Source organism: Tiliqua scincoides, chromosome 1 (genome assembly GCF_035046505.1).
Source record: "Tiliqua scincoides isolate rTilSci1 chromosome 1, rTilSci1.hap2, whole genome shotgun sequence".
NCBI lineage: Eukaryota > Metazoa > Chordata > Lepidosauria > Squamata > Scincidae > Tiliqua > Tiliqua scincoides.
In genome coordinates, this window is record NC_089821.1 from 69,759,008 (window position 1) to 69,785,111 (window position 26,104).

At 43.9% G+C, this 26,104-nt stretch overlaps 1 protein-coding gene across 7 annotated transcripts in view; it reads left to right on the top strand.

Annotated features, from left to right (window-relative positions):
- The window catches only part of SPTB (spectrin beta, erythrocytic), a 139,036-nt gene that overhangs the window by 38,558 nt on the left and 74,374 nt on the right, over positions 1-26,104 (top strand). For 3 of the 7 annotated variants that reach the window (XR_010793526.1, XM_066611532.1, XM_066611531.1), the window contains exons 1-4: positions 2,594-2,714; positions 13,025-13,219; positions 24,274-24,425; positions 24,818-24,991. Coding sequence is in view for 6 of the 7 variants with exons in the window: in XM_066611532.1 (XP_066467629.1) it covers positions 13,072-13,219; positions 24,274-24,425; positions 24,818-24,991 (474 nt within the window). In the remaining variant the exon portion in view is untranslated. Of the gene's footprint in view, positions 1-2,593; positions 2,715-12,186; positions 12,271-13,024; positions 13,220-24,273; positions 24,426-24,817; positions 24,992-26,104 lie in introns of those variants that run through there. The other 4 variants (XM_066611528.1, XM_066611530.1, XM_066611526.1 and 1 more) reach the window with 3 other exon arrangements.

A 26,104-nucleotide genomic window follows, 5' to 3' on the forward strand; every position in this document is an offset into this window, starting at 1 on the left:
TAGCAGCCCTTTTCTCAAAGGAAGAGGAAGGGCAGTGTATGGGGCCCTGGCCTCCTCGCCCTGCTGCTGAACTCGCCCAGATGCTAAACTCTTGTGCCTTACCTGGCACTTAGTTCCCAGAGGCACTTGGTTCCCAGAGGCCACACGCGTCTGCAGACCACACGCGTCTGCAGTCCACACGCGTCTGATATTGCTATGTTCATTGAATACTGCTTATAAAATTTCAAACTTGTATCAATCTTTCTGTGGACTTCAGCAGTTTGGGGTGAGTTTGTTTTAGTCAGTCTGCATTAAGAGGTAAGAAGGCAGTTGTGAAACTTGCAGTGTGCAGCTTGGCAGAATAATGGTTTTTTTATTGTTATTGAAAGCAGAATGAATTTGAAAACTGATTTTACATGAGCCAGCACAACTTGTGACTACTTAATATTATCCAACTGTATTCAGAAATGCATTGCGCTAAAAGAGACTTCTGGCATGAATGTGCAAAACCCTTCATGCTACTGTTTTAAAGGGAATTTGACTTCCAAGAGTGGCTGACAATTTAGAAACCAAATTCTCTGCTCCAGGGGTGTGAATCCTAATGTAGTTCTCAAGCTTTATTGAACATCTGTCAAAACAGAACTTGTATACAAAGTGCATTTGTACCTGCCTGGTGTTTTCCTGCCATTATTGTGATGGTATAAAAAACAAAGTGGTAATCCTGCACACCGATACTTGTGCATGACTTTTCATTTACAAGAAAGAAAGTAAGCAGGATTAAATTGTCAGCAAGTGTGCTCAGGATTGTGGCTGAGGAATTAAAGCTATATTGTGCATCAGTTCTTATATATGGGAAGCCGCTCTTCCCAAACAGTCTGCGATTGGCCAATATAGCAGCTTAAATATCATATGAAAGATGTGTCAGATTTGTAAAATTATGGCTATGGTATTTGTCATAGAATTGACCCATGCACATATTGCCAGAAAGGTAATGAACTGAATGCTTCCTTTGGTATATAAGGAATGGTGGTTTGCAGTCTGAAATAATGTGACACTTTTTGTTTCTTACCAGTCGGGACAGATGGAAGCTGTTTGGTTTAGATTCTGTCCTCCAGCAGACTTAACTGATGTGCAGTCAGGTCTCTTATCCGCATTTTGTGAAGTAGGAACATTTTCCCCACTTCATTTAGTTAAAGTCCTCTGCTCTTCAGAATAATTTGTGGAGGTCGATGTATGTAAGTCTAGTTGTCCCCATTTAGATTATGGTTTATTAACCAAGATGGTAACTGGGTTCATAGCAGGAGCACCAGATCAGATGAGCTGTTTTGCCAGCATTTTGATGCCATGTGTGCTTCCTTTATATTTCCAGTTGCATTTGGACAGGATGCATTTTGTCAGTCTACATAAGTGTATTGTGCAGAGGGTGTGTGTGTGTGTGTGTGTGTGTGTGTGTGTGTGTGTGTGTGTGTGTAAAGTTTTGCACAGGAAGTAAAACAGTGTTTTATTAGCAACTAATTTTTCCTGAAAGCTGAGAATGGTGAATAGTAGCTGTTTTTCTTAAATCTGCTGCAAGGATGGCTTTGACCATTTCTCTTACAACAGCTGTTCAATAACACAGGCCTACAAAATTGAGGGTCAGAAAAGTTTTTCCCAAACTTTGTGGTGGTTTGATATGAATTTGGGGTGCTGATTCAAAAAATGGCATCTGTTTTGCCCGGTCACATCTAGTTTTGGAGATATAGTATAGCCTCTTTGGTGAATGGTTCAAGCAGCTTCCTCATGAAGAAGCCATGGTGTAGGCTTCCTCATGAGGAAGCTGCTTGAACCATTCACTAAAGAGCCTATGCTGTGTCTCTGAAACTAGATGTGATAGGGCAAAACAGATGCCATTTTTAGAATCAGCACCCCAAATATATGCAGGAATTGGTGTAACGTTTAAGGAAGCAAAATGTGTGTTGGCTTGTGTAATCAGTAATCACTGGCTGCAGAAGCCTTTGGAAATGATCTGCAAGTAAATCGCACAAGACGCATTGTAGAATTTATCCTCTATAAAATAGGTTGTCATGAAGGAAGAACCCAGCCAACTCCCTTCCATTATGTTACTCATCTGAGATGTAGCTTTTCAGAGATGTGGCTTTTCTTTCTGACAGCCTAACCTATTTATTTTTGCTTGGCTACTTGGAGTCACTTTCTTTCTATACCTCACTTTCTGTTTTTGGAATGGCATACTATTGTATAAATGATGTTTTATAAAAATGACAGGCTGGCCTTGAGCAAGATGCCATATTGCAGCCTAACTTACCAGATCATTGTTGGAATAAATGGTGTAACAATTGTAAAAAGAGTTTTCATGTTCGAAGGTGCTATAGAAATTGATAGGGATTCCCAGTTGCTGTTCAGATACATGCCGGGGCTACTGGAGAGAACTTGATCCTCTTAGAGCTGTTCTGAACTGACAGCTGCTGGCAGTCAATTTTTAGATATATGCGCACACACTCGCTATCTATATCTTTCAAATGACCTGCACTGGCATGCACATACTTCCCCCACCCTCTCTATCGTGCCAACCTGCAGAGAGAGAGAGAGAGAGAGAGAGAGAGAGAGAGAGAGAGAGACTGACTTGGCTGTTGTCATTCATTACTGCCTTGACCCAGCTATATGGAGCTAAGAATTCTTTGCAAGACACGCATCACAAACATCTTTCCCTAATCCTGGACTGAGGGAGAAAAGTTGTGGTAAGTAACTTTTATGAGAGCTCAATTTGTGCGTGGAACTGCAATGAGACAACAGCAGCTGGTCTGAGTGATATTCTCGGGCAGTAAGCATGCTGGTGTTACTAGCTTTGCAGGTATTTTTGAAATACCTTGCTCCAGGCAGTACTCTTGGTGCTTTCAGTATAGACCTTAGCATCTGAAATCATGTTGCATTTGAAAGCAAGAGAGTTGTCGGACTGGGTGATCTTAGCTAGAGGTTGTGCCTTTTAAAAATGTAATTCTCTATGAAAAGAATACATTGGGTATGTGTGTGTTTTATTTTATTTCTGTCATTTTCAAGAAATTGTTGGTATGATTTCTACATCATAGTGTGTCTGTAGTTTGGTTATGATGGATGTCTCAGAAGGAAGACAAGTTATCTGTAGTAGAAAGTTAAATGGTGTATAATTAGAATCAGTTGTAGGAGTGCCTGTGTCTGCCCGCTTCACATTGTGCTCTATTTGTAGTGTGAGTGAAAGAGATGCATTGCACATACCCTACATGTAGTTGCATTCCCCTAGAAGCATGGATTATGGCCAGGCAGGCACATGGTCCATGTGCTGTCCAAAAGAGGATATGAGAATATTCTGTGTGTAAACTGCTTTTATCCAAGAAGAGTATATACTTTGCTTTTCTTGAAGGGACCAACATTTGACCATTCACAAATTTTAGAATAGAAAATCAGAAGAGTGTGTGTGCATGTAGTATAATATAATATAGTATACTATTATAGGTAATACGTTATTACCTAGAAAATCAGTGAAACTCTGAATGGTCCTTGAGGAAGAACTGTGGGAACGGGCAGCCCGATCCTGCGCTTCCTGGTACCTGCTGGAGCAGCAACATCAAAGCAGCTACTGCTGTATCCAGTGGGCACCAGGAAGCCGCCAGGAGTCTCCTTGAGGGAAGCCCTAAGACACGCAATGAGGCTTCTCCACAGAGTTTAGGATCCAGCAGAACAGGCTCTGCCAGTCTCACTCCCCTCCTACCCTGGTTCCTCCCCCACCCCGCCCTCCCCCCACCCCATTTCACCCATGCGTCGCCTCCTGCGCCAAACTATAAACAATACCTGCTGGAGCGCCAGCCAGTCGACCTTCCACATAGTGCTGACCCAGCGCCAACGGCCCCTCCTCTCTGGGTGGCACAGTTGTGCCTTTCTGCACGTTTGTGACACCCAGTACCGGTGCTGGATCTCAGTGCTGGCGCTGAAACAGTTCAGGTTTGGGCCCTTAGAGCTTTGTAGAATTCTAGGATTGAAATACTGTAGATACATTTATAAGGGGCATCTTGTGATTTTGTATTCTGGTACCCCAATTGTAGAAAACTGGCATTGGGAAATACACATTATCTTTACATGTACTTTTGGATTTGCCACAACTAAGGGCCCAATCCTATCCAATTTTCCAATGCTGGTGCACCTGTGCTGATGGGGCGTGCACTGCATCCTGTGGTGGGAGGACAGTCACAGAGGCCTCCTCAAGGTATGGGAACATTTGCTCCCTCACCTAGGGGTTGCACTGTGGCTGCACCAGTGCTGAAAAGTTGGATAGGATTGGGCCCTAAGGCTTCACTACTCATCCAGGTCACTCTGGTCAACTAGCAGTGAGATGAATGAATGAATTTATTTAATTTACCACAGGCTGACTGGGCACTTAGTAAACTAGCACCATGGTCTCCAGCTTTTCAGACTCAGGCTCTACATTTTAATTCAAACCTTCAATAGCACATTAATTTTGTTTGTTTTAGTTTTTCATCACTCTCTGACTTTCTGCTACTTCTCTCCTCATGGAATCTAGCCAGGAGCGTGGCTACTGATGTACAAGTGTCCAACAGCAAACATCTTAGATTCATTCTCTCTTCCCCCATACATGCACAGTTAGAAAGACAGACACACATACATGCTTTTTTTCTTTGCACCACCATTTCTTCCATGACAATCAGCAACAAGAAAAAATAATTACGAAGAAAGAAAAGAAACAAAAGTAGACTACTGTAATGCAAGGAGAAAAGGGGCCATATCTGGGTCAGCAAATGTGCCCTAAAGACATTGGCTCCAGAACAAAGTTTTGTGTGTTCCTAGCAAAAAGTCATTTTTTGGTAACACCTAATTTAATTAATGCTAACCATAGAGTGCAGAGAACATTCCCAAATGTTCATTGTACTTCACTATGTTGGCTCTAGACTGAGTAGACAAGAAATATTCATATCGGAGCCTGCACATGGGAGTCAGTGGGTGGGGTTGGGGGAGAGGCTAGACTAGTCACAAAAAACCCAGATAGCCCATCTGTTAAGTTGCAAGGGGCTAGAATTCCGGTGGGTGTGGCTCAGTTTAGCAATAAAGTTTTCACTAGGCTTCTGGGATATTTGAGAGCTTTCCCTGGTGCTGTGGAAAGATAATAGTGGGTTTCTTATTTTTTCCAGAGAGGAAAATGGTTTGAAAAGAGGATTGCTACTCTTAGCATACATATATCTCACTTTTGCCTTTGCGAAACATATTTTCCAGATTATTATGTTGTTTCAAAAACCTGATTGTCCCATTGCTCCTAACCAAGATTGACTCTCAAAGTAGTTTGCAGTTATGATCCATGAAAAGGTACACTGTATTAAAAAAGTAGAGGTGTGTGTGGCAGGTTTATCTGGTCCTTGACAGCTGATGTCATACTTCAAGTTCCAGGGTCTTCTCTCCCAAGGGAGAGGGCAGAAGGCACTGCAGAGAGATTTAGAGGCTGGCTGATGGTAAACATGCCAACCCAGAGAAACAGGCCCTCTCGTGATCTGCAGGTACAGATTGATTTACATCTTGTCCGTATTTGGCTCAGCATCCCCAGATCGTATTAACTGCCAAGCAGCTTGAGCACTTGGTGGCCTGACTTGCTTCCTTAATACCAATGAAGCTGAGACCCTGAAAATTTAGTCCTCATAGAACTCTTGAGAAAGAGAGAGCTGTGAAACAATGAACCGTTCCCTTCATGTGCTGTACAAGTGCCTGTGCTGTCGTACATTCTTTACTTACTTCCTGTTCAGAGCCATGTCAGGGTTCTGTTTCAGTGATCATGGAAGCAATTCCAGTACACAGAAATTTCTGAACATTTGGGTATCGTCTTATGACAGGAATGTTGGAGCAGGGAAGGTATTATTAGAAAAGTATTTGGCATGACAGTTTGTGCAGGGAGTTACTACTTTCTAGAGAGCTTGATGCCCAGGCCAAAGGCATTGAAGTACCAGTACTGCAAGGCTTTCAGACAGAAAGCCTGGAGAGAGGTTCAGTGTCATACATATACTTTGATCATCACAAGAAAGGCAGAAAAGGTGGAAGCATTTGGATGGTGAAGTTGATTGCAGTGGTACAGTAAAAATAACAAACTCACTTGTCTCCAGGGAAGGAATGTTGTACCTGCAAGATAGTTACTTCAGTGAGATTTTAAAAATCTAAACTTCAGGGGCTATGACTTAGAAAATTGATTTGCTTCTGAGAAAAGAGGCAGGTTTCACTTCAGAAACTGACTGCCTACATAATAACTGCTGACCAGATAGTCATTTTGAAAAATATCTTACCTGTCTACGCATTATTCCAGGCTGCCTTCTCCTTTTGGACCACCCACAACCTGTTCCTGGCCAAGTGGCGCACCAGTAGAATGTATGTTCCACTGGTGCACCTAGCCTTTGTGCTATTGCAAAAGTGCCATAAAACACTTTGTGACAGAGCAAGGCCTGGCTGTGCTGGTGGGAAGGCTGGAGCCTTCTTGTTGGCACCAGCACTCACAGGGATGCCACAGGAGCAGATCTGGTGCAGGGGTGGGAGAAGGGGCCAGGGCATGGAGCAGGGTGGGGGAGGGTGGATTGGGCCCAGAAGGGGGTGGAATCAGCAGTGCTAATGTGTACTGTATTCTGCCTCCTTCCCAGGCCTGATCCCCTACATGAATCAATGTGAACTTGTGCTAGCTATAGAGTTGACTCGTTGTGTCTTCTGGGGCTTATCCTGGGGCAAGGGACAAATGTCCTCTTACCTCAAGGAGGCCTCCAGCAGCCAAAATTCTCTGGCTGGGTGCAACACAGCCTGTGCCAATGCTGCTGCATCACTGCATGAGAATTTAGGTAGGATTGGGCTGTCAGTTACTGTTGGTGGCAATGGGGAATCTCAACAGCTTTGTTTAATTTGCAGTGTTTAATCTATGAGATAGGATTTGGTTCTTAGATGGGCCAATTATCTGACTTAATATAATGCAGCTTCCTGTATTTCCAGCTTACATTTATTAAACTGCCTCTGTAGTAGGAAACACTGAAAGAAAGAGTGGTGGTAAGACAAATTTCATACCTGCCATTTAAAGTGCTTTTGAATCTCTTTCAAACTGTTGATGTGCGAAAGACAAAAATGCAGTTTTGAATTCACTTGTCTTAGACTTTTAGGGTGCAAACATAACCAATTTCCCAGCAGTGACTTAGCCGCAATGCAGATCCAAGGTAAGGTAACAAACATGTCCTTACCTTGAGCAGGCCCCCTTGACTTGCCTCCCCACTGCAGGATACAGAGCATGCCACATCGGCACAGCTATGTCCGTACTGGAAAGTTGGTTAGGATTGCACCCTTAAATTGGTTAGTCATGCAGGAAGGTGGAAATACAATCTTATTTCAACCCTCTTGCCTTTTGTATCACCTTGAGCAATTCATTCTATCTGAAACATGCTTTTTGTCTTCCACCAACCTTTTTTTTATAGTGCACTTTTCACATTTAAATCTCTCCTCCTCTTACAGAAATGCCTCTTTGGTAGTATAACAGGTATAGTTCTCTTACCCTGTTTTGAAAGATGGTGGTCATCTGCTGCCTTCCAAGTAATACCTTATTATTATTATTTTTTAAAGCAGCAAAAGCTAAGGGGCATTTGTGGAATAAATATGCCTTATGAAGGGGGAGGCTGAAGGTAAACTGAATTAATGAAATTGACAAAAAAATTTCCCTCAGTCCTGTTAGTTTTGTCAGAGTGGGATAGGGTGAATCTGCATTGGTGAAATGGATTGGAGGTGTGTGTGTGTGTGTGTGTGTGTGTGTGTGTGTGATTAAGGCGACAGTAGTGATTCAGGTAATGCAGGAAAGGAGGAGGTTGAATACGGTCCCTAATCATATGATGGGATTGTATCCGAGTCTAGTCACAGGGCAGTGACGTTTCAAATCTCTTCCACATATGCTGGAGAACATATGACGACATTATAAGGCGAGGGAAGCGTACTTTGTGAATGGTGTTCATTAGCAGTGTGCATTAACTGAAGGAGGGAAGCATTCCTGAATGATCATTAAAGTATTTTAATGTGTGATTTCAGCCTATTCAGTATATGACTTATGCGATGAAGTAGGTATGTTTGTGAGTATACCTGCCAGATAAGTAATCTGATTGTGAAGAGCAGTGCTTGAAACTGGAGTAGAGGAAGAGGGCAACAGGTGTAGAAGATTGAGATGGCTGTGTACAGTGGGGCTTGAGTGGGGAGTGAGTCGCTGCTTTGTACAACTTTGTCAGTGAGCAGCAGGTAGGAATGACCTGTTTTATCTCATAGTCCAACTGAAAAAGAATTTCACCTCAAGTTTCTGCAATTGGAATGTGACTCTTGTCTGCAAAATATTGAAGAAACATTCATCCTATCAGCAAGGCTTTAGGTTTTGTCCATGCTCTCAACAATTGCTGATCAACTGAGCACTTACTAAATTGTGTGAGACATTTAATCCTTATTAGCTGCTTAAACATAAACTTGTAACTGTATTTCCACATTTAGTTCCACTGAACCAATTTCTCTGAGTAAGACCAGATCAATTAAATGTGTATCACTGTCTTCTGTTAAGGCCGTGGCTGGAATCACCATGAAGAAACTGTAAGAAATCCAGAGAAAGTAAACACACTTAAGTCTTACAGAAATCAACAGATGTAAGTCCTTTACTTTGTTTAGGTCATGCTAATTTCAGTGGCGTTTAAGCACATCTGTTTTGACTGGATTATGAAATCCACCAGCTGACACAAATTCTGTTCTGTGACCCTAATGGCCCAATCCTGTCCTCGAGATGCACAAATGTGTCTCCATGTACCCTGGTGCTGTGACAGCCCCACCTGCGGGGTCCACTCTCCAGCTGCAGATGCTGGAGCAACATTAGTAAAACACCACGTCATTGAAACTCCGACAGTAGAGATGCCAAAACAAGGAGGAGATTGGGGCGTAACATGGGCAGGGTATGGGTGGGGCATTTGTGGGGATTATCCTAATCCCCACAGATGTCAGACATGCCCCCAGTGCTACACCAATGATAGAGCTGGCATGACTAGGAGTAATAACTGGGAAGGGAAAATACTAGAAAAGGGGTGGCCAACCCGCAGCAAATGTACCACTAGTGGCATGCAGACACTTTGTTGGTACTCAAAGTCACCTGTCACAGCCCGGGTGGTTGATGCAGGACTCTACAGTGGTGAGCGCACAGCATTCCTCCTAGCTTGAGGCCCAGAAAGGGAGCAACGAGGGCCTAGGCAGGGCAGAGTGGAGGCTCAGCAGATCACATGGGCCGGCGAAAGCACCCGAGCAGGTCCAGAAAGGGTTGAAATAAGGTGGAATGGCGCATTTGAGATTATGTACATAAAAAGTGGTACGTGGCCTGCTGGGGATTGGCCATTCCTGCACTAGAAAATTTCATCTTCTTCCTCCTGCCCACTTTTCTACAGTGGAGCATAGATACAGCACAAATAATCACAGCACACCTCCCCCAGTATATAAATCCCTGCCTGGGAGTCTTCAACTCAGATTATAGGGTTCATGGAATGGGAAGATACAGCTCTGTCTTTCAAGGGAACTTTGGTGATAGGAACCACGATGAAAGAGCACTTGGCCACAGATAGCACTTTGCGTAAACAACCTCTTGCCCCTCACAAATGTTACGTGTTTGTTGAATATCTTGCAGTTGCACTGCTGGGAGGACATGGCTGACAACCCCACTTGTGTGCTTCTCTTCAGATTCTGTTATGTTACTAATAATAGTTCAATAAAAACCTCTGACATGATCATAATTGTTCTCTTTTTGTTAGCAGATAGGGATCTGTTTGTCCCACCCTAGTTGTTTCTTACCTCAGCTAGCCTCAGGGTGGGAAGACTCTCTGCTCTCTGGCTTGGGGGGGAATGCTCCTCTTTAGCAGGGGTGCCCAAACCCCAATGCGGGGGCCATTTTCAGCCCTCGGGGGCTCCCAATCCGACCCTTGGGGAGCTCCCAGTCTCCAATGAGCTCCTGGCCCTTTGGGAACTTGCTGGAGCCCATGCTGGCCTGACGCAACTGCTCTCAGTTGCGACTGTTCAACCTCTCACCTGAGCTGTGGGACGAGGGCTCCCTCCACTACTTGTTATTTCACGTCTGTGATGCTGTAGCAGTGAAGGAAAGGCCGGCCTTGCTTTGTGCAATGCCTTTTATAGGCCTTGAGCTACTGCAAGATCTTCATTCATTCATATAAGTTCCATCTCTAATAAATTCATTTATGTAAATTTATTCAAATTTTAAATGTAAATTAATTTTTTCCCCCCAGCTCCTGACACAGTGTAAGAGAGATGATGTGACCCTCCTGCCAAAATGTTTGGACAATCCTGTTCTATAGTCATGAGCCTCCTGTTCTCAGCTGCCATGATGTACAGCAGACAGTTGCAGGGAGATGGGGAGGGCAGCATACAGACAGCCATGCTGGCAGATGCCAGCAATGAAAAAAAGGGGCATGGGTGGGTGTGGCTAGATGGGTGGGCTGTTGCAGTATGCACCCTGTGTCACATACCAGCCCAATGATTGGTCCATGCAGTGTTCCCTCTGGTAGTTCCATGTGCTACAATCTCCCAGCCAGGTGTGCCTATTTTGCTGTGATGCAAGAAGTTAAATGGCAGATGAGACTCTCTTTACCTGTCTCCTGCTGTGGTTGAATGGTTAGCATTGTGGAGTAGCCAGTGTGGGCTCTAAAGCTGCCTCCCCCTCTTTTTTTATCCTGGCCATGGATGCTTCTGGACAGTCATGCAAAAGGTTAGCACCTTACTGGTTAGGGCACGTCCTTTTGCTGGGCTCAAACCTGTCTCTGAGGATGATGGGCTCTGTTGGGAATGCTGTTGGTGTTACTGGGAAGGGCTGTACCAATGTTACTAGGAGGCTTGTGCTGGTGTGGTGTTGCCTAGATGAGCTTAGATCAGCTATTTTCAATCTTTTTCTTCTCACAGCACACTGACAAGGCACTGAAATTGTCAAGGCACACCATCAGATTTTTGACACTTGACAAGACACAACATGCTGCCAGTGGGGGGCTCACATTACCCCATTGGCCCTACTAATAAATGACTTCCCTCAAATTCCTGTGGTACACCTATGGACCACTTGTGGCACACCAGTGTGCCACGGCACTGTGGTTGAAAACGGCTGACTTAGATGATGGTGGTGGTTGTACTGTGAGCATGGAGTCTGAATTGGATAGGGCTGTCTGTATACTACAGGTATAATTAACACTGAAAACAAAATAGTATCAAAAAAGTATGATATAAACCTCTTTAATTAGCAATTAGCTGTGCTATTCTGGCATAAGTTAGTCTAGACTGAGTGCCAAACTACACATGAGCTTAACCCAGTGGTCTTCCAGCTACAGGTCACATCTGGCTCACCAACATATTTTGACTGGCCCACTGTCCAGTGGTATTATAATGTGTGGATTGCCCCATTCCTTCTCTTGCCCCCCCCCACTCTTACCCACCTCCACACATCTTCCTCCTGCTAGATGAAGTGATGCTACACCGGGTTACTTGCTCTGAGAACTCCTATTATGAAAATTCTTAGAATTATGTACAGAATGTATCTGTTTTCCGTAACTGAATTGCTCCAACTCACTATAATCAAGACTGAGTGATGTGACTCTGGCAGCTGGAAGTTAGGACTCCCCTGTGTTAACCCATCTGCAGTAGATGGACTTAAACAGGAAGAAGCAGTCCTTTTGTTGTGAAAAGAATCAGTTGCAGGGGCCCAGTCAGATTTGAGACTGTCCTGAATAGCAAAGAAGGGAGGGGTTAACACATTTCCCATTTTTTGTGCTGGAAATTGTCCTGTCAAAGCAGTTGTTTTGCTGCCTTGTAGAAGGTATTGTATGGACTGCTGTAGGACAAAGCCAACTTAACTAAAACTCTGTAGATTGTGTGAATGTAGAAATCCTTAAGAGCTGCCCCTTGATCAAGCTGCCTTGCCTTGCTGTTGGCAAACACGTATGGAGAATTTTGGTGGAAGAAAATTGCATCTCTTGTCTATTTAGGTATTTTATATATCTCCATAGAATTCGCTTTTTGTATACTACATTTTTCCTAGTACACTTGTAAAGTGAATGAGAAATCCAAAATAAGTTGAGATAAGGTGTGTGTTTTGCCACCTTGAAATTTTTTCTTAACTCACTTTTCTATGTTATCTATTTACTGCAGGGTGGCCCATCCTAATGGGCAGACTGCAGATCCTGCCTGATTCCTCACAATTCTTCACTCACAGATCCTTGGATAAAAATATCTAAGGTTTGGAATCAGTTGTATCTTTTCTCCCCTTTCTTAATTTTCTTGATTGTAGTTTGCCTTCCCACACACCACTTTCACACCATGCGAATGAATGTAGCAAAGGACTTCATTGACTTGTATGGAGTAGGGAAAAGGGATTGCACTTAGGAAAGCTCTAGTGAGAGGAACACAATTCTCACCCGTGTATACAAACTCTGTGTGTGTGCGTGCGCGTGAGTGCACATGCACACAAAACTAAATTTTGTCTAGGTTAGCAAAATAGCTTGAGCTTGATTGGCTGAATACATTATTTGACTCTTTCCTTCTGCTGTTTTGGAAGGTTGAAGAAGGCAAATCTGTCATCTCTTTGGCAGCACGTTGGGAGTACCTCATACTGCTCTTTGACCAGTTTTCCTACTAACGTTTATTTCGTTTCTGGATAGCACTTTTGACACATCTTACCTTCGAGACCAGCATTATACTCAGTAAACCAGGCTTTGCTTTGGGAAATGCAGTTTGCTTGTAAGTTATATCCCCACCTACTGGCCACGGTTAACTCAGATACATTCAAAAATCCTGTGGCTGCTGCAGTATTTCATAACATGAAGAAACCTGGAACTGGAAATATACATTATGTGCAGATGGCAGTTATGCCTTGCTGCTTTCCTGAATTACACTGGAGTTTGCACTGGGGAGTGTCTGTGTTTGTGACAGTGGGAGATCAAGAGTGGTTCTTCCCCCAGGAAGGTTAATACTTTGGTTTGCTTTCCTTTAGGCACCTTTTCATGTTGACTGAAGCAAGAACTGCAAAACAACCAGAACATGACATCAGCCACTGATTTTGATCACTTGGAAATTCAGCAGCAGTACAGCCGAATCAATGCCCGTTGGGAAGCTTCTGATGATGAGCTGGACAATGACAACAGTTCTGCCAGGCTGTTTGAGAGATCGCGGATCAAAGCTTTGGCAGGTATATGCTACATTTGCTACCTGCAATGTTATCTGTCATGCTGATCTCTAACTTTTTGTCCTCTTTAGAGCTATAGTACACTCTAGTGGGAGCCCTTCTTTCTTGCTATCCCTTTGTTTTCCTTACAACATCTTAAGAGCAGACCTATATGCTTTGTGGCTCACCAAGCCAGACAGCCTATCAGCCATGTATCACGATATGACAGATAGCTGACACCCCTCTATTTTTGTAATTCCAGACAGACAATTGATATAGCAGGCTCATCCAGACTCTGATGACCCACTTTGGCTTGATGGGTCACAAGTTCTATAAGCCTCTGTTAGATCTTAAATAGGTAGATAATTTTTGCCAAGTAATCAAGCTGAAATTATAACCTTATCTTATAGCCGAAATTAGCCGAAAATCAAGCCGAATTAGCCGATATAGCCGAAATCAAGCTGAAATTATAGCCTTATCCCCGAGGTCGATAAGAGGGCAGAGCTTTTCAACTCCATCCTGTCCTGAGTTTTGTTTCAAGTAGTTGCTTTCAAGCAGCAGGCACAGCTTGAAGATTAGAAGCAATTCAGCGATCATTAGAGGGCTGTTAATTTCTGTGGTAACCTGGGAAATTCCTCCCAAAGTTAACCTTTTATTCTCCTTGTTCCATTTTGCAAATGCTGCTGCAGCCTGGTTCCCTTTTGCAAATGCTTGCATTTGGCAGAGGTCTGTTTTTTTCAACACCAGGATGCCATCCACAAGTCAGTGCACTATTACTTAAGCATAACACCCATGGAAAGCAGTGGGTGTGCTTCTGAGTAAAAAGGGTTGCAACTATATGCAGCTGCACTTGCTCTTCTCTCTGCTGTGAATTGAGTTGCACACTCCCAGTTATGTGTTTTAAGTTGTATGTTATATGTAGATCTTTTTAACACACCAGACACCTTAAGGGTGGATTTGATTCATGGTTCTCCTGCAGTGGTTCCAAACCTTTTTCACTTGCATATCCCTTTGCAGTCTATTCCCATAAATTGTACCCTTCATATTAGCAAAATGTTTGTAATTATTAATAAAAGCCCTCATCTCCTCTCTGTGAAAACCCAGACATCATGTATTCATCACAGTATTTTCTCTTTTTATCTGTTTGAAGAACTGAAGACTATGCCTTTACACTGTTTTGCACCAGAAGTGTCTTGAGAAATTCTGGGTGATTGGTCGCTTTCGATATTATGTTTCAGCTTTTTTACTGTGCTGGTTTTCAATCACTGGTTCATACATGAATTGATGACCAAATACTAGCTACAGGTGGGGCTTTCACAGCCAACTAGCTACCTCCCTTCCTACCTTGCTCACCCTGCAAGGCATTCTGGAGCACTACCTGCCTTTTTCTGCCATTATTCCATTCTTTTTCAAGTACTCCTAAAGGTCCTGTTGCATGCCCCTGGGGGTACATGAACCCCAGGTTGGGAACCACTGTTTTACTGGTATGTTGCACTTACTCTGATAGTGTTTACAAAAAGGTGGTGAAGACCAGAATTTAAAAAGAATAAAAATGTATCTTATGATCTTTTATTATGTTTTTAATAAATTAGAGACTGTACAGTTCTTAGGTAACAATTAGTGGTAGGTTATTTTTCAGGATCTGGGCTCGGGTACAGTCAGACAAAACTATAGTCAGTCACCGCCCTAAGTTTAATCCCTGACTTATCCAAGGGTCATAGAAAGTTCCATGATTTTTGGCGCAAACCCTGCCCTCAACTTATCTGTGAGAAAGATTTATAGGCGAGTTTGTGCGGTATATGTTTTATTATTTTGGGTGGTGATTTCTTGACTCTTAGATAGTGATAATCATAGGCCAGTGTTTCCCAACCAGTGGTACTTGAGATGGTGTCCCATGGTACTTGTGGTGTCCCATGGTACCCCTCAGACTCCTGCCACCTAGCAGCAAGACCAACAACGCAACACAATGCACACAGTGGTAGGAGACTAGGTTTGGTGGGTGGACCTCCAGCGTGGACTTTTTGCATGCTCGAAAATGCTCTTCTATCTGCCCTGAGCTTCTTACTGGTGTTTGTCACATCTCATCTGGCCTCCCAATCTGGAAGTATCTTGTGATGACATCATTGCCAGTTACTTGCAATAGGTGGACCACGCAAAGTAGTACATCGAGGGACAAATGTTGAGAAATGCTGTCATAGGATGTTGTTGGAGCATCTCTCCATATACAAGCATATACAAGCTACATAGCATCTTTCCATATACAAGCATATACTGTTAGAGTTGGTGCAATGCCGTCTGCTGTCCAGAGGGGGCAGGATGCTGTCCAGAAGGGGTCAAGCTATGGCCCAGTGAATCTGACCTTTCTACCTGTTCTCTCTGTGATCCTTGTGGGGTGTGGCCCTAACCCTTTATCCTTCCCTTCTCCTCTGAGCACTTCCTCTTGTCCTCTGACCACCGACCTGTTAAGATGTGCACACCAGGGCTCTGATGCCCAGGCCATCTTGAGCACAAGGCATGTAGGGCGAGGCAGCTCCAGGGCCTTGCTATCTCTAAGTGTTAGCTGAACCTCTGATCCTAAACAGATGCTGTAAATATACACTCAATGGAACTGTAAGTAAATAACTTCTTTTTTTGCAACTTTAACAAGCCATTGCCCCTTTGTCTTTTTTTTTTAATTAGCAGTCAGCTGGGTGAGGGAAGTTCCCTGGGGTGATACCCAAAGGGGGGGGGGTCTACTGCTTAAGCTACCTTGCTTCCCCCCCAAAGAGGAAACTATTTTTAATTTCCTCCAACATATACACTCTACAGAGGCCACTTGCCTCCTATTGTGCTCATTTGTCTTTCTACTCCCTTTACTCACTTACCTTTGCCTGTTACCTCCACTGTGTGTGGGGGCATTCTTCTCTTTTGAAAGAGAATCTCTGCACAAGGTGAAATCAGTAGCAACCATAGCACACCATTGTTTTCCAAAACTGGAGAAATATAGGAGATCATTATAATGACTGCCAGATTCTGCAGTATGTCTTTAGAGATGAAATGAAAAGCAATCCAGTGTCTGCAGAACAACACAATTAAAACTTTTGACAGACATGCACTTGTGAGAAAAAAAGCTGGCTAACGTCTTATCTGCTGAAATATAATATTTGGCAGAACAAATCTATGTCAAGACTGTGGATAATTAAGCACAGACAGATGTAAGAGGTGGGAATTTATGTAAGAGGTGGGAATTTATGCTAGCAGAAGGCCTTCAGTTCCAAAGGGGCTTCTGCAGGCAGATGTTGGAGACAAAATTAAGCTTGGGGAGTATTCTGCTTGTGGAATGCCATGGATTCTTCTTTTTTAAAAATTTCATATTTCCATATGAAACCGTATTTCAAGGGCAGAAGGGACCAACCTGACCACCTCGTCTGGCAGCTTCTGGTATGTAAGCCAGGGAATGTCCTCATGTTATTTCTGCATCACTCTTGTCTACTCTAACCCATAACTGTTAGTGAGACAGTCCTCTCCAGTCTTGGTATGAGATGGTACAGGCGTGGCCCCATATCCATGGAGAGTTCTGTTCTAGAACCCCCTGCAGATAGCTGAATCCATGGATATGAGGGCCCACCCTCTGGAGGCAAGGGGAGCTGCCACTGAGGACTTCCCCAGGCCTCCTAATGCCTTAAAAGGCATTAAAAACATCAGTTCTGTTTGTTCGAAAAACTAGAAGTTGCTTTTTTTTCAGATTCAGAGTCATTCTGAGTCTAGCAGAGGCTGTGGGCACCTCTGGAGGGGGTGTGCAGGGGTGGTGGTGGACCCATTATGCAGATACAGGATCTGTAGATGTGGGGGGGCACCCTGTATTCTTAAACCATTACAGTTTAAACAAGTTTTAAATTTTTAACTTTCATGCTTTTAACTTGGGAACCTTGAGGATTAAAGTTCTGTGAAGCAACTGAAAAGCTAAGTATAGCTATAGCTCAAGGATAGATAAACCATGTATTGGCAGGTGAATTGTTCATTTGATTACTGGACCTGCTCTAGGTTCCCTGTGATAAGGGAAATCCTAACTTAAATACTGTTCATTCACTAAGGAAGAGAAAGCCTAGGTTGATTGACCCAAAAGTAATGAATGTGCCTTTTAATACTTTATGTGCAGTCCCATTCCTCTTATGAAGACTTCAGTTGGGCATATGCCTCAAGTCAGAACTCTTAACAAAATCCAGAATAATAATTGAACCAACAGAGGCCATATTCTGTAAATATTATTCACTCCCCAGTTGCTCTTGTATTAGAACCCATCAGTTTGTCTAAAAAGCTCTTTAAGCCCTGAGGAGCCTGAAGCTTATTGAATGAGGAAAAACACCCTACTGCAATGAGAGTAGGCACACTTAAAATGCAGTTTCTTCCTACAGGGAAAATGTGCAAAAAACAGGTAGCAATCTTTTCCTAACATGACACTGGAGATGTATAAGGGAAAAGCAGAAGAGGATGTTGGTATGTTTTAGTAAAAAACAAATGTGGATTAATGAGAGACTAAGGCAGCGGTTTTCAAACTCTCTAGGAGAGTTTATACCACTGTAAGTTCTTGCAGAGGCGGGGGAGGGGGAAGGCAGGATCCCCAGGATTGCGTCACTCAGGGTGGCTGCAGGAACTAGGATGCACTCACCAGTCCCTGCAGCAGCCTCCTGGGGGTGTGGGGAGCCCTGTGCTAGCGTCTGCAGGGCTCCCCAGCCTGCAGAAATTTAAAGTGGAGTGATCGCGCTCCACTTCAGCAAAACTGGAAGTGGAGCACCATCGCTCCACTTTCACTTTTGGAAGGTTGGGGAGCCCTGCAGATGCTGGCACAGGGCTCCCCGCACCCCCAGGAGGCTGCTGCAGAGACTGGTGAGTACATCCTAGTTCCTGCAGCCCCATGAGATGTGATCCTGGGGATCATAAGAACATAAGAACAGCCCCACTGGATCAGGCCATAGGCCCATCTAGTCCAGCTTCCTGTATCTCACAGCGGCCCACCAAATTCCCCAGGGAGCACACCAGATAACAAGAGACCTCATCCTGGTGCCCTCCCTTGCACCTGGCATTCTGACATAACCCATTTCTAAAATCAGGAGGTTGCACATACACATCATGGCTTGTACCCCCTAATGGATTTTTCCTCCAGAAACTTGTCCAATCCCCTTTTAAAGGCGTCTAGGCTAGACGCCAGCACCACATCCTGTGGCAAGGAGTTCCACAGACCGACCACACGCTGAGTAAAGAAATATTTCCTTTTGTCTGTCATAACCCGCCCAACACTCAATTTTAGTGGATGTCCCCTGGTTCTGGTATTATGTGAGAGTGTAAAGAGCATCTCCCTATCCACTCTGTCCATCCCCTGCATAATTTTGTATGTATCAATCATGTCCCCCCTCAGGCGTCTCTTTTCTAGGCTGAAGAGGCCCAAACGCCGTAGCCTTTCCTCATAAGGAAGGTGCCCCAGCCCCATAATCATCTTAGTCGCTCTCTTTTGCACCTTTTCCATTTCCACTATGTCTTTTTTGAGATGCGGCGACCAGAACTGGACACAGTACTCCAGGTGTGGCCTTACCATCGATTTGTACAACGGCATTATAATATTAGCCGTTTTGTTCTCAGTACCCTTCCTAATGATCCCAAGCATAGAATTGGCCTTCTTCACTCCTGCCGCACATTGGGTCGACACTTTCATCGACCTGTCCACCACCACCCCAAGATCTCTCTCCTGATCTGTAACAGACAGCTCAGAACCCATCAGCCTATATCCAAAGTTTTGATTTTTTGCCCCAATGTGCATGACTTTACACTTACTGACATTGAAGCGCATCTGCCATTTTGCTGCCCATTCTGCCAGTCTGGAGAGATCCTTCTGGAGCTCCTCACAATCACTTCTGGTCTTCACCACTCGGAAAAGTTTGGTGTCGTCTGCAAACTTAGCCATCTCACTGCTCAACCCTGTCTCCAGGTCATTTATGAAGAGTTGAAAAGCACCGGTCCCAGGACAGATCCTTGGGGCACACCACTTTTCACCTCTCTCCATTGTGAAAATTGCCCATTGACACCCACTCTCTGCTTCCTGGCCTCCAGCCAGTTCTCAATCCATGAGAGGACCTGTCCTCTAATTCCCTGACTGTGGAGTTTTATCAGCAGCCTTTGGTGAGGGACCGTGTCGAACGCCTTCTGAAAGTCCAGATATATAAGGTCCACGGGTTCTCCCACATCCACATGCCTGTTGACCTTTTCAAAGAATTCTATAAGGTTCGTGAGGCAAGACTTACCCTTACAGAAGCCATGCTGATTCTCCCTCAGCAAGGCCTGTTCGTCTATGTGTTTTGAGATCGTATCTTTGATGAGGCATTCCTCCATCTTACCCGGTATGGATGTTAGGCTGACCGGCCTATAGTTTCCCGGGTCCCCCCTCTTTCCCTTTCCCGGATCCCTTCGCTGCTTCCTCCCTGCCGCCTCGCTGCCCCCGCCCCTTTGGGGGCAGAGGCCAGGGCCTTCAGGCTGGGATGTCGCGACACCCCAGTTTAAAAACCACTGAACTAAGGTATTGATTGTTAGACTGCTCCACACGCTGTGTTTTTTAGGTACATTCATGAAAACGTTTTAAGTAAAAGCCTAAAAATATAGCATAATGAATGCAAAAAATATGCAAATATGTTATATTGTGACATGTATGCCCCATTTCCCCAGCTGGTGAGAAGTTGTAGGGGCAATGCTGACTTGTTTTGGGGGGAGAAATTCCTGTAGTCTTATGCTGTCTTTGTAATATTTTATTTATTTACAAATATACCGTTTGAGCATTAGATGGAATTAGACAGCAGAGGACTCCTTACAAACAACAGGCTATATTGGTTCTCTGGTCATTTCTGCACCCTAAGGGTTGCTGCTTCCTCCAGCATCTTCTCTTAACTTCTGTCTCAAGATCATTTTTCTGTCCCTGTTCCAGATCAAATAAACTCTCTTGTCTGCCTCAGCCAGAAGTTGCTAAAAATACTTCTTTTGTTACATTGACCATAGGAGGGGAGAGATCAACTTAACCCAACCTTTTGCAGCCTTTTTCAGCTCACGGCACACTAATAAGGCACTAAAGTTGTCAAGGCACACTACTAGTTTTTAATTACATTATTATGTTACAATTAATTTAATTAATATAACTAAGGACACAGTCCTAACCAGGTCTACTCAGACGTAAGTTCTATTTGGTTCAGTGGGGCTTACTCTCAGGAAGGTGTGGTTAGGATTGCAGCCTTAGATCATTACATGACAATGAAAGAAATTCACAAGAAGCTTGGAGAGGGAAGTATACAGTGTGTGATTTTTGGTAAGGAAGAACAATGTTTTGAAGTAGGTGATCATATTGTTATCAATTGATATGCCAGGAAGTGTTGGCAAAGAGGGGTGAGACTGAGCACATACTGGAGAAATGTGGAGTGAGGGGCAGTGAGAAGGTGTGGCTGCAATAAATGCAGGATTCACTGGGTTGGGAGGAAGAGAGAGAGAGAGAATGTGAGGCAACTGATTCTGGACTTTGAAAGGTGGGGAAGAGGGAGGGAGGGGCAGTAAGAGGGGTTAACTGCAATTAGGATGGGGGAATGTGTGTGCAGGAGGGGAGGAGCTGGGGGGGAGAAGAGTGTCAATTGCCTGCTCATGTATTCAAGAAAGAGCGCAACTAAGAGCCCAAGCCTCTATATGTCTACTCAGAAGTAAGTCCCATTATAGTCAATTAGGCTTACTCCTAGGTAAGTGTGGATAGGATTGTGGCCCAGCACCCTTACTGCCAACGCCTTGCCAGTGGAGGCATTGCAGGGAGGGTCACTTTGGGGCATTGCAAGTAAGGAAAAGGGTCTCTCAAGGTTCCTTTTCCAGCCAGCTGCTTCTGGCTCCGTACCTGCTTCCACCTTCTGGCTTGCTGCTCGCTCTCACTCCCGCCACGCTGGCGCTGCCGGCAGCTCTTCCAGGCTTTTTCTGGCTGCCCATGGAGCACACCAGTGTGCCTTGGCACAGCAGTTGAAATCCGCTGCCTTAACCCCCTCTGATCAGGTGGAGACATGCAGTTCTACCAAGCTTCAGTGGAGTCTACCTATTGAGAAAGCATCTCTTGAATTATTAGCCTATCAAAGTAATGACTGGCCAGCATGACTGCAAACTCCTTCCTATACATACTTCAGTGTTCTTTAGGGAGTTGGTATACACTTTCCTTTGACACTATGCTCTATGGCCAACTCATGTTCCAAGAAATGTATTTCATTCAGGTGTATGTTGAGTGTGTCTGCATACTCAAGATCATTTGGCTCAGATTAGATATCTCTGAGACTACATTAACTACTCTTTTGCCCTCAGAATCATGATGGTTAAAGAATAACTTAAAGCATGGGTCTCCAAACCCTGGCCCGGGGGCCAGATGCGCCCTGTGACCAGCCTCTGGTCCCCTGAGAGCCTCTGGCCCACTCGACTGAACACAACCAGAACTGTGCTCCAGTCACATCTGGAGGTTGTTCTCAGGGCCAGGGAGGCTGCACACAGCCTCCCCAGCCTTCCAAACTCCTTCCAAAGGCCTAAAAACATCACTTCCTGGTTTTCCCCCAAAAAACCAGAAGTAACTTTTTGTGCCCTCTGAAGACCTTAGAAGATTTTCTGAGGGTTGGGGAGGCCTCCCTGGCCCTCAAAACACACTCCAGATATTTCCTGTGATGTGCTGGTTTTGAGGTATTTACTCCTGTATATTTCAGTAAGCTGCTTGAGAGGCGAGGGAATGGGGGTCCATTTGAGTGTGTGCTTTATTTCTGTGGTGTGTGTTGATGCTTGGAGAAATCCTGGAAATTTGAGCCCATTCATTAAGTTCCATTTCTAATGTAATGATTTAAATTTTATATTTAAAGTTTATTTTTTTTCTAGCCCTCGACACCGTGCCAGATATTTGATGTGGCCCTCTGGGGGCAAAGTTTGGAGACCCCTGACTTAAAGGGTAGATTCTTGATTGAGTACGAGGGTCCGTAATTGTAGATATGCCCTGTATTTTGGCAGAATGATTAAATTCCAAGAGGATGCTTAAGTTTTATTGTGCCTCCAAGTACTGTTTGTCACTTTAGATGGGTTCAAGTACCCTAATGTTACTGTCTGTAATTCCGGTAACTGCTGTAGCTATTTTAATTGCCTTGACACATAACTTGAGAATTGCATTCCGGAAATACTGATCATGCAGGCTGATACTCAGATTGACACATCACAAGCCTCTTCCCAGAAGCTGAGGTGTCACTCTGCCAGCTACTATATTTTCAAATGAAAAAGCTAAAGAATCACCTTAGCGCCTCTTTCCCTTCCTGCACTTTCTTGGTTGTTTCTTGCCTTCAGTTTCTTTCTTTGCAGAGGGGGAAAGGGGATGTGATGGGAGGAAACATGAGTACAATTTATAGTATAGTGATGCCAGTGAACTGCATTCTATTCAAATAGGTTCTGCTGAAGGGAAATAGAATTAGCACTCAAGTACCAAATTGTGAACACACAGCTTCTGATCAAAGTCTGCAAAATGAATCCACTGACTTTCCCTTAGGTAATCTGTGTAATTGAACTTCTGGAAGTCTACGAAGATGCATGGGCAAAGCAGCTGGGTTCAGAAATGTACTTATGCAGCTCTTACTTTATTCTTATTTCGAAGTAATTATATGCTTTCAAGTTTTACTCATGCGAAGGGCAGAGGGTACTGCTGTGTTGACTAGGCAAAGACTGAAGGTCAAGTTTCTAGTAAATATTTCTTCTAAGCCTGGCAGTTCAGCAGCTCCATACTGCTATACCAGTCCCTGGGTACAGCCCCCCTCTACTCCCTGTTGTGCCTGAAGAAGGCTCGGAATCTCGAACACACATAGTCTTATGTAAGACTTCACTAGCCTCAGATAGGGACATTTATTCAATCCCAGAGTCCCCTGACAGAGCATGTGACAATTGAATTGGTGATATATAGATTGCTTTCCTTGCTTCCCATTTCTGGTGTGTTAAATGTGCTTATTTTGAGTAATTTACTTCAAGATTCAGGGTTTAAAAAAATGTGAGATGTTTTGGCAAGGATTGGCAGAATAGGAAGAGAGAGAAGAAAAGTTATTTGTTAAATTGATGCCCCTTCTTGTGAGGGAATTATAATAGTGGAATTTTTATTAGCTTGTGCAGCAAGACTGAGAGATAGATTATATTAGATCAGCGGTGTCCAAATTTTTTGACAGGAGGGCTTCATATTCTCTGACAGTGTGTCAGGGGCAGGAAAAAATTAACTTACATTTAAAATTTGAATAAATTTGCATAAATGAATATGTTATAGATGGAACTTATATGAATGACTGAAGGTCTCATGATAGCTCAAGGCCTGTAAAAGGCTGTGTGTAAAGCAAGGCTGGCCTTTCCTTTGCAGCTGCCGCTGCTGCTTCACAGATGTGAAACAGCAAGCAGGGAGGGAGTCCTCGGCCCACAGCTCACACAAGAGGTTGAGTAGTTGGTCCTCACGCTGTGTGCAGTTGCATTGGACCAGCATGGGCTCCAACAAGTCTCTGATGGGCCAGAGGCTCATTAGAGACTGGGAGCTCCCCACAGGCTGGATTGGGTGTCCCTGAGGGTTGCAAATGGACCCTGGGCTGGGGTTTGGACACCCCTGGGTTAAATGGTAGTGACATGTTTATCCGGTGCACATCATGACTGAATTGAGGGTTTGGACCTTGGAGTCCCACTATCTGAATACAAACTAATCACTGTACCAGTGTCATTCTTTGAGGAGTAGTGATAGGCAGATTGTGGGAATTGAGTGCCAGAAAAGAATGGCTGTAGGGGAAGGATAGGAAGCTGTGCAAGACACTAAATACAAACAGAAAAAACTCTTTCTGCATGTTTCTGGCTGTTGAGGTCTTGTGTTGCACTGCATGAACATTTAAGCTTTTCTCTGTAGCTATAATATCTAATGTCTAGAAGTTAACTAACTTAAGAAACAAAAAAAATTCTTGAGGTCTTCAGAAACACAAAGAATACATGTAATCCTGCATTTTAATGAATAGTGGTGAGTTTCTTGATTAGGATCGTCTTTTGTCTATTTTCAGATGAGCGGGAAGCCGTGCAGAAGAAAACCTTCACCAAATGGGTGAATTCTCATCTGGCACGAGTGACCTGTCGCATTTCTGATCTCTACATGGACCTCCGAGATGGACGGATGCTAATCAAACTGCTGGAGGTGCTTTCAGGAGAACTGCTGGTATAATTCCCTCTTTTTTCTGACTTCTGTAGAACTAAAGCTGTATAAAAGACATGTTGCCCTAATGTTGAAGGGAAATATGAAACAATATCCAGGAATCCTCATTCATGACCTGCCTAACAGTCCTTCACTAGTAGGTAGCTTGCTAGGAGGCAACTTTACTGTGGATAGCTGCCTATCATCCTATTGAGTGTAATTGAATTTGCACATTTGGAAAATTTCCATTTTCTTGGACCAGTAGAAGTTTTTTAAACTGAGGAGTGCAGGAGTCCACTTACCACTGAAAAAACTGAGATTTGTTTCCTGAAGGAGGGTAGATCCAACTTGACTCTCTTTGTTCAGGGAGCAGAAGGGGTGCCTTTCATAGTAAGCACTTTGAACTTGCCTTACAGCCTAAACCCACCAAAGGGCGCATGCGAATCCACTGCCTGGAAAATGTTGACAAAGCCCTGCAGTTCCTCAAGGAGCAGCGTGTACATCTGGAGAACATGGGGTCTCACGACATTGTTGATGGCAATCACCGTCTGGTGCTGGGCCTCATTTGGACTATCATCCTGCGCTTCCAGGTGAGTGCTGTGCCTCAGCAAAAAAGAAGAGGGAAAAATCAGTAGGATTCCCTGTGTGGGCAGCTGCAAAAGGCTAAAGATCATACTTGACAGAATGACCAATGGGTTGTTTTCAAATCCACATTCCTTCTTGTCATCTGTGGACAACTTCTTCGAAGGCTTTTCCCTAGGCTGGAGCAAGTTGTTGACCTGGTGTTTTTGTACACTGATAAAGCAAGGGCTTTCACTGTGTGTGTTTGAAACGTAGGTCTGCTGAATCCGCGATCCTTTTTCTGCAGTTGACTGTAATGCTGATAATGTGTGCAAAGAAAACTGGAGGAGATAGGCAGCATCTGCCACCCAGGGCTATGAGATGCTGTTGTGGGGCAGTGGTGGTGGGGAGAGGGAATGCTATATCTTAAGCTCCCAAAGCATGAAATTTTCCCTCTTCTTCTGAAAAAAGCAGCAGCCCAATCATTGTCAAAAGCTCTTTTTATGACTTTCCAAGCCTCCATTGGAAGGTCTCAGTGCTACTCTCAAGGATGATTTCTTCAAGTATGATTCAGAAAAAGGAAAGGGAATTAATTCTGTTGTTGCTTCTGTGTTACTGTAAGCTCCTGCTCAACTTGATCATGCATTTTGCTAGTCGTTTGTCCTGCAAGATGGGGGTGTGTTTTAGAATTTTCTGAAGCATTTCATCTCAATTGTGTCTGTTCTGAAGCTTGTGCAAACAAACCACACATATACATGGTTCTGCTGTGAGACACCTAATCCTTTTGGTTGTGCTTATCTGGCTCTTTGTGTTACAAAAGAATGCTAGTTTTTCAAGGAGTTCAACTGCAAGCCTTTTGGAACAGGGATGTCATGGTTTCCACACTGTCCAACACAAAAGATTACATGTGGCTGTTTTCTTAGCTCTGTTACAATAGAAATGTTAATAGAAAGTCATAGCTGAGAATTCATCTTTTTACGCTGCAGATAGTAGGGAAAGAGAAGAATTTAGTGTGGGTATGTTTGGAACATGTGCAGTGGAATCCTAGATATATGTACTTAGAAACAAGTCTCACTAGAAATATTCCATAAGATTGTTGCTTTTATTGGTGGAAAATTGACACCAGATACAACTGCTTCCTC